This window comes from Mastigoproctus giganteus, chromosome 13, assembly GCF_048544385.1.
Source record: "Mastigoproctus giganteus isolate SK-2022 chromosome 13, ASM4854438v1, whole genome shotgun sequence".
NCBI lineage: Eukaryota > Metazoa > Arthropoda > Arachnida > Uropygi > Thelyphonidae > Mastigoproctus > Mastigoproctus giganteus.
In genome coordinates, this window is record NC_143587.1 from 104,209,178 (window position 1) to 104,218,721 (window position 9,544).

The following is a 9,544-nucleotide window of genomic DNA, read 5'->3' on the forward strand; positions in this document are numbered from 1 at the left end:
AATATTAAAATACGTAACAGAAGCTTGTTTTATTGTGCTAAAATAAGCTTCTGTTTAAGCTTGGTTATGTGCTATGTTTATCTAACATGATAATGAGGTACCATTCTTGATTTCTGTATGTAATGATATTGATGATATTAATGGTATATTAGGCTTAAATGGTATGCTACTGCATCAAGGTCTAGAAAAATTAAGCAAATAGGCTGAGAAATGGCAGTTTAAGTTTAATATTGACAAATGCAAAGTACTGCATATGGGTAACAGTAATCCCAGATTAACATACCAATTGTGTTGTAGTACACTCAGCATAGTGGAAAATGAAAGAAAAAATCTGTAGGTAATTGTGCAGTTAGGGGTAATTTTGCAGTCAGTTAGATATGAACTGCTCTGAGCAGTGCAGACAGGACTTCTCATGTGGTTTTGTCAATGATATACAGGATTTTTTTTAGTAGGGATAATTACAATGATTATTCCCTTGTACAATGCAATGGTTAGGCTGCATTTTGAGTACTGCATACAGGTCTGGAGGCCACATTTTAAGAAAATTTGTTGATTTCAACAAACCTCGTTCCAACAAATCTCATGTAGATTTATTGGAACGAGTGCAGAGAAGGGCAATGGAGATTGGTGAATGGAATGAAAGGAGGTCTTAACCAAGAAAGGCTTCAGTTGTGCAAACTGCAGTGTTTGGAGACTATGCGAAGTGATCTGATTGAGTTGTTTAAGGCATTGGCTTGAGAAAATTCTATACTGATTGAATTCGTCCTCTTTTTTTTTTTTTTTTTTTTTTTTTTTAATGTAAACCCCAAACACGAGAGGTATTAGAACCTATAGTACTTAGTACCGTGCTTTGGTTGGAGGTTGAGAAAACGAAAAGAGATATTTGTTGACATTGGACTTGAACTTCTGTAGACTGTAATTTTCAGGAAATACGTATGAAGGTAGGTTTTTCCAGAAAACAGCAGTTGAGTGAATAAACGAGGAAGATGAAAAGTTGGTTCTGTGAGTTTGAAATTGGACAGTAAATGGATGTTGGCTGATGGCGGCACGTGTTCGGACTGTTTTGAAAGAGAGAGCAAGAATTATAGAAGCCAATTCAGAAGAACAGTACCCATGGAAATATCTGTAGAAGAGGCATGCAGTAGAAACAGTACGTCAATGAGACAGTGAGTGGAGAGACTCTGTTAGAGATGAATCATTAATTAACCTAACTGCCCTCTTCTGAACTGAATCAAGAAACCTGAGAGAGGTTTTGGGAGCACCACCCCAGATGTGATTGATTTGGTAGTTGTTGGCGCATCGGCTTCTGTGGCCATATCGCACCTCCCAAGGTTTTTGCAGTGCTTTGATCCAAGCCTGAGGCGGGAATCGAACCCGCGACCTTTGGGTTGCCGGGCAGGTACTTTACCCACTCGGCTAGCCCGGTCGGCCCCCAGATGTGGGAACAATATTCAATGGAAGGGCGAATTTGCAATTTGTATAGAGTGAACAATTGTTTGGAAGAATAGTAACGCCGAAAGCGAAAGAGAAAACCAAGTTTTTTTAGATGCAGAGGAAGCAATATTTGTAATGTGCTTGTGCCAAGAGACATTAGAAGTCAGGGTAATCCCCAAAAGAGATATCATTTTTCCTAGAAATTAGAGTGTCATCAGAGATAAGCATAGGAGCAGAAGAATCCTTTTTGCGAGATATAAGACAAGACTGAGTTTTAGAAGAATTGAAATCAACTAAATTGCCTTTGCTCCACTGGAGAATTACCTGGAGATCACCATTTAAGGAATTGGTAGCTGATTTTCGAGAAGTTGAAACTGATTGAGCAGGACAAGGTTTCTCAAAATGGAAAGTGGAATGCAATGTGCTATCGTCGGCAAAACTATGGATAGGATTTCCAGTCCATGGATGGTCATTAATATACAAGAGGAAAAGAGTGGGGGAAAGAACTGAACCTTGGGGGACACCGGCATTAGTGGAGAAGTTAGAAGACAGAGAGCCATCTACCATCACCCTCAGTGAGCGATCAGAAAGAAAACTGGATAACCAATTACAAAAAACAGTTGGCAAACCATAAGATGGAAGCTTGTTTAGAAGACCTTTATGCCAAACACGATCAAAAGCCTTTGAGATGTCAAGAGCAACTACTTGTGTTTCACCGAACCTTTCCATTGAATTAGTCCATAAATGGGTAACATAAGCCAGAATATCACCAGTGGATCGACACTGATAGAATCCATACTGCAGATTGTTGATCAGACGGAACGTTTCTAGGTAGTTTAAGAGTTGGCAGTTAATTTATTTCTCCATTACTTTAGAAAGAGTAGAAGTAATTTCAATGGGACGATAATTGGATTGGAGGGATTTGTCACCCATTTTAGGAACTGGCTGGATATGAGCAAATTTCCAAGCAGAAGGAAAAACACCTTTGGAATAAGAAATTGAAAAAAGGCGGCGAAGAACAGGAGTAAGTTCAGGAGCACAGATTTTGAGAACAAGTGGAGAAATACCATCGGGACCTGGAGCTTTCTTAGCATCAAGATTCATCAAAATCCTTCTCACATCCTTTTGACGGAAGATCACAGGATGCATTGAATGGAGCGTGTTGGTAATGGCGGGAGGTGTTTTACCAAGATCATTAATACACGAGTTGGAAGAAAAATGGGATGCTAGCAGGTCAGCTTTATCCTTGGCTGAAGTGACAACAGAATCATCTGGTTTGGACAGAGGTGGGAGAAGAGATGGGCAAAAGTTGCAGCCAATAGCTCTGGCAAGAGACCAGAATGCTCGGCTACCATTAGGGCAAGAAGCAAGTTTTCTACTCTTAGCCTGTTCAAACTCTAGTTTGGACTGTTTAATAACTGCTTTACAATGTAAGCAGTTATTAAGCAGTGCTAAGGCTGTTCTCTTGAACAGCCTTAGCACATTTATTGGAAAACCAAGGTTTAGACAGAGGATAAGATTTTAAAGTGGAGTGTTGGATAAAGGATTCCATTCCTTCAAGAATAATATCACTGATATGATCTGAGCAAACGTTGACATCAGAAATCTGATGTCAACGTTTGTTGAAACAGTAATCCGACCAAGGAAAAGAAATCTCGCAGGTCATCCCATTTTGCATTCTTGTAATGCCAAACAATTCAAGGTTGGGAATAGCCATGAGATAAAGGCTCCATTGGAGAAGAGACGATCACCAAGTTGTGATCTGAGGCGCCCAATTGACCTATCACTTCAACCATGTACTTAGAAGGGTTGTTTGTGAGAAAAAGATCAAGCGTGTTGGCTGTATGGTTAGAATTGTCTGGCATTCTTGTAGGTAAATGAACAATCTGTGCAAGTTCATTGGTAATTGCAAAAGCCTCAGCATCTCGACCAGCTGGGTTGGTGTGACTAGAAAACGGAAGCCAGCTGGTGTTGTGAACGTTAAAATCACCAAGGAAAATTACCTCACTATTAGGAAAGTTGGACTGGAGAAAGTCCAGTTGCAAACAGAGGAAATCAAAGAGCTTCAAGTGATTAGTGGAGTTGGGAGAATGGTAGAGACAACAGATGAATTTGACACATTGAGGTAGAGAGATTTTAAGCCAGAGAAGATCGAAAAGAGGAGATTCCAAATTACCAAGTCTCTGACAGGGAATATCGGAACAGACATATGCACAAGTACCACCTTTGAGGCGAAAGGAATCATACAATGAATAATTTGGGATGAGCAGTAGTTGAATCAACCAATAACTGAGATTCTGTCAGAAAAAGTACATGGGGTTTGGCAGGCTGCAAGTGGAAATGGACATCGTTGAGATTAGAATTGAGACCATGTATATTTTTGAAATGAAATAGGAAGTGTTTGGGAGGTTTGGATCTTTTCGCAAATAAGCTTATTCTATTAGTCTGACAATTCGTGGTGTAATCATTAGTAAGAAAAGGTGGGTGGGACATGCTGTATGAAGTAATGAAATTTTTGGATATGGCATACACATGGTAAAATATACCCAGATCCTTGACATAATGTGGCCTTGACAATGCCCTCTGCATACACACTACTCGGACTCCCTCCAGTCACTATCTGGCAGAGTAGAGGTAGCAAGATTATACACTGGCTGATCCAGAAGCCTCCTAGAGAGTTACCAATAGGTTCGGTCTGGTATACTATCTAGCGGCCGGTCTGCAAACACCGTTTTAGAGCTGTACCCTCGAAATGTAAGGAAGATTGGATCTTGCAACGATGTGCATCATAATCTCAAAAGTCATCAACCATACTGCATGATGGAAGAGATTGGGAAGGGTTGACTGGAACTTAGCTCTGGAGACTAAACATGGGTTCCACCACTTCAAGCCTCCACAACAAGCAAAGTGGTTGTATTGCACCAGTTGATAAGAGTCATCTGCCATCTCTTTTTCAGATTATATAAATGAGGATGCATAAATTCTAATTGAGAAAGGATGGTTGCAGAATAGAAGTGCTGAAGTTTGCCTTCAGCTAGTGGGTTGCTGATGGTTAGAACAAACTTTCACATGTTATTGTGGAATTGGGTAGTTTGAATAAATTCAAGGAAGAACTAGGCAAGCTATTAGTGGTGATAGACAGGTGCTGTGGGAATTTTTATTTGACTGATGCTTTATAAACTTCCTTTCTTACATTATTTTCCTCTACTAATATTTTATGGAAAAGCAAGGATAGCCCTTACAATATTGCATTGATCTCTTAGCTTTTCGTGTTATCACCAGAATTCACTTCTCTGAGATGAATTATAACTGTCATATACTTGAAATGGAATGCTACTGTCAGACAGAAATTGTACATGTTGGACAGACAACTTATGTGATTGAGACCTGCTAATATTCATAAAATCGGACAGATGCTATACTGTTGTGATTTTCTCTTGTAGAGAATGTAGGGTAAAAGCTTATTTTTATTCCTTTGTCTTGTTGCAAGGTTTTTCTCTTCCTTTAAGCAGGTCTTTGAAATAATTTCCATCTATTCTGATTACATCTTACGTGGATGCAGTTATTCCTGGAAAATATCTCAGGTAAGAAATTTCTTGACTTGAAATATAATCTTAAGATCCCATTTATTATGTTTAGTATTCTATTTTTATTTTTGATGTGGTTAAATTTCAAAACATTGATTTTAAATTCAAAATGAAGACTCAATTCTTTACAAGAGAAAATCACAATAGTATAGCATCTGTCCGATTTTACAAATATTAGCGGGTCTCAATCACATAAGTTGTCTGTCCAACATGTCTAGTAAAGTTTTGAGACACCATGATTCCCATAATATTTTTATACAGAAATTGTACTTGATGGCTGTTTTTGATTCTTATTGCTATCTCCTCCAAAGGTGGCCACTCATCCCATCGGTGCAGAACCTCACAATATAAGGATGACTTAAATCACAAAATGCAATATAGCATCAAGCAACTGATTGTGTGTGAGATCAATATCATAGTATGGGGACTTTTTATTTTCTTTACCTTATTTGTAAAATATCTGTGCAAATCATTTTCAATTCAAATGCCTTACAATGAATTTTACAAAGCACTTTTCTTCTTTTTTTTCCTACCATCATTTGGCGTTATGTTAGTACTAGTACATTCTACTATTTTTTGGTCTCCAGAAGTATTAATACATAAGCAGATATTTACTATTAATGTTTTGATATTAGCACATTGAGTTCATCAAAAAAAAAAATTGTTTATCCCTTCCTTGAAATGTGGCTTTGCTCAAGGGCATGTTGACTTTTCTAAAACTATATGTTTTTAATTTGATTGTATCCCAACTTTCCATCAATCTTCTATTAATCAATTTAGGAATTTATCTCTATTATTATTATTTTTTTTTATCTCTAGTTGACTCAACCAAGAAAAGGAGATTACAATTGGTTGCTGAAGACATCCACAGAGACTCTAGATCACCACCAATATTGAATAGTTGAGGCAAAAAATTCGGTTTATGAATGTGTGTTGGGGGGGGGGGAACAAGAATTTTGTTTGTTTTTACTTTACACTCAATGTAGATTTGATAGAACAGTCTTGTCTTCCAGGCAATTTGTTTTGTTCACTGTTCACTTAGGCAATTTGTTTTGTTCAATAATTTTCGTGACAAATACAGTGAGCTCAAAAAAAATAAATAACAGAACAGAACATTAAACCACATTTAAGTAATATTTTTATCTGAGCAGACTTTAGATTTTTCTAAAGTATCTATATAAAGAAGATTCCCCAAAATATATCATCCAAAGTACAATATAAAAGTAGCAGTCTCTGTCTTAGATGTCTTACAATGCATTGTTATGTAGACACCTCACATTTTCATATAAATATGAAAAATCTGATTAAAATATTTTATTAATGTTAATTATGCATAAATGTTAATTATGTAAAAAAAAAAAACAACACAGAGTGATTGTTTTTTTTATTCATCATACCATTTTCTTCATCTGAAGAACATAAAATATTGTTTAGAAACAGAAATTAACATTAACTATATTTAACAGTGTTGGAAAATTCATGCCGCAATATGTGTTTTCCACTTTTATCAATGTTTCACAGTTGCAATGAATATTCGTCAACATTTCCTCCAATACAGAAAATATTTCTGCTTCAGTTGCTTTCTTCAAGGCAGGAATGGTGTGTGGATTCTGAAACACTCTTTGATCACATGGGATCAAAGATAAAGATAACATGGGTTTAAATCAAGTGACATTGGAGGCCATGTCAGTCTTTTGCCATACACCTCAGGGTAGCAATTACAAACCACACTGATGTCAAATTTCATCCAGGAACACTAGTACTTCATGTTGAAAACATTTGTGATTCATGTCAATTGCCATATCCATAGAAGAAAGGCACAAAAATGTCCCTAATGACTGATATTTTAGCTGAGCTAGGTAGATGTTACTCGTGATATGTGACTGACTAACACTAGCCCAAAAGTGCCAAACGCAGAGAGTGCACACCACACATTGACTCTTTGTGCATGTAATGGATTGTCAACAATAATGTGTGGATTCTTAAAGCCCAAAATCTTGTATTTTGCTTATTCACATGCCCATGTAAATGAAAGTGCACTTTATGAGAAAACCAAACTTTGTTCATAATGTTAGGTTCATTCTCTAAGAGTCCAATGAATTCTGTGGCAAAGCTGAACATGCTGTTCTTTCACATTTGGTGTTAGTAGCTAGCTGAGCTGAATTTTGTGAGGATATCCAAACAAATCACTTTGACAAATCTTCCATACTCTACTGTAAGTCATTCTCATTTGTAGTGAAAGTTTACACAAACTCTTCCTTGAGCTTCTCAGCAAGATTTCCTGAGCTTTGGCAACCTGCTCTGTTATCCTTAATGACATTACCATTTTCTTTGCATCAGCTGTTGAAAACATTTTTCTAAAGTATCTATATAAAGGAGATTCTCCAAAATATATCATCAAAGGTACAATATAAAAAGCCAACCAAATTTCCAAACCTTTCTCTATAAAGTATTGATGTTAGTATGAAAAAGTTGAAGCATTATGAAATGCAAAGAAAATAAATAGTATGACAAATAAAAAAAATCACCCTGTACATGTTTATAAATGTTATTTATTTATATACACAAGCAAAAATAAAGAAATTTTATTATTAAAAATAATTCTGACATTGGCTAATAGGCTTTGTAAAAATGAATATAAAAAATTTAGTTTCCTAGTTTTTGGGCATTAAGCAGTTTCCTTTCTTAGGGCTCAACACTGTTCTAACTACATTTAATAAGTTTCTGTACTCCTTGTACTAGATAGTATGAACCAGAGCTGTAATGCTCAATACGTTCTACGTTGTTATCAATATTTGTAAAACACTTCTGTATGACACTCTCCAGAAATTAAAACGAAAATTTTGAAAATCTTATATTAGGGTAATAAATAATTAAAAATCAATTTAACACAATTAAATATAATAAAATTAATTAAAAGAATTTAACAAAAACATTGTTTTGCAATTTTTTTGTTAAATTCTTTTAATTAATTTTCTTATTTTTAATTGCATTAAATTGATTTTTAATTAACTATTACTCTAATGTAAGATTTTCGATTTTTTCGTTTTAATTTCTGGAGAGTATCATATGGAAGTGTTCTACGTACTATATTGAGGTAAACTTCTCTTATTTTACAAGTACTCCTTGTAGAAAGAAAGAACTCGTGAGTAAGAGAAAGTTATTTGTAATCTATTTTTATCAGAACTCACTTGACAGTATTTATCTATCAAATGTTTTTATCATTTGAATTGCATATAATGTGAAAATAGATAATGCTCCTTTGAAGCTTTGCAGAAGTCTTCCTTACTTTGCCTTATTCTAAGCTAAAGACAGAGCCAAATATGCATTCCTGAAACTAAAGGTTATATCCTTGACTGAATTTTTCATACTACTTGAGTGTGACTTCTGTCATGCAAAAGGGGAAGATGAAAAGAGAGAGATGCAGTTCATTATCCTGTAGTATATAAATATTATGAACAGTTATATTCTTTTTATCTAGCTCAAAAGTAAACTTGCGTTGGTTAATAAAGGATTGAGTTATAAAATAGGGAAGTGTGTGTACGGGGATGTCTAGAGTGGGTAAGGTAATGCACCATGAGTCTACAATAAGAATTTTTTTAAAAGTGTGGAATAACTGAATCAGCTGTTTTAACCCTAAGCTGTTAATGTGATCTGATACCACTTTTTAAAATTTATAAATGAAAACAAATTCTCCCATTCCCCACCTAAATGACAGATGCCAAGTAAGTAAAAGTGTCTTCCTCCTATGCAGTTCCCATTCCCATGTGACATCTGCAAGGAGCCAGCAAGAGCCATCTAATCTTGCTGTAGAGCTTTTTGGTTTTGCCTGCTAAATGCAAGCAGTTGATAGAAATACAGACATTCATGTTGTGTCTGCCAAATGCAGTGTAAGCTTTTGTTTCAATTTGGGGAGATGAGTAACCTTAAATTCTAAAATTCAGTAAAAAACTCTCTGTTTTTTTATTTTTAAATAATTAAAACAAGTGTTTTACTTATTCAATGAGCAAATGACACGTGAGCAAATTTGTTCCATTTAGAAGCACAAGTTGGATGAAATGGATGAAAAAGAAATTTCTGGGTGACATACACTACAGAGGTAATTTTTTTAAATTAAAGTGAAAAGAATATTCAATAAATACAGAAATATTACCAGTAATTTTTCTGTATTTATAGAAATATTACCTGAAATCTTGATTGTTTATATAGAATGTAATATTCATATATATATATACACCAAGACAACTTTTATCTTCAAATTTTGTTTAAAACATGCATTTTAAACAGTTGAAGTGGATTGATATTTTAAGCATTATAGTCACTTGGCACTACTGCTGCTGCTGGTGTATTTCAAGATAGATATTATTTTTTTTTTTTGAGTGGGATATTGTTTAGAACTACACTTTAAAAAACCTGCTTCAAAAATATTCAATTGAGCACCTCGAGAGAGAGGGAGAGAGAGAGAGAGAGAGACGAATTAACATCAGTTGTAAATGCACCACTTCTTCAGTGATAGTAGTTTT

The 9,544-nt window shown here is 35.3% G+C and overlaps 1 protein-coding gene across 2 annotated transcripts in view; it reads left to right on the forward strand.

Moving 5' to 3' along the window:
- Positions 1–5,961, forward strand: part of LOC150076324 (rho GTPase-activating protein 20-like) — a 218,458-nt gene extending 212,497 nt beyond the window's left edge. For both annotated transcript variants that reach the window (XM_090387127.1, XM_090387128.1), the window contains exon 9: positions 5,841–5,961. In XM_090387127.1, the coding sequence (XP_090243253.1) occupies positions 5,841–5,918 (78 nt within the window). In that variant the 3' untranslated portion in view covers positions 5,919–5,961. The remainder of the gene's footprint in view (positions 1–5,840) is intronic.
- Positions 5,962–9,544: the final 3,583 nt, after the last annotated feature.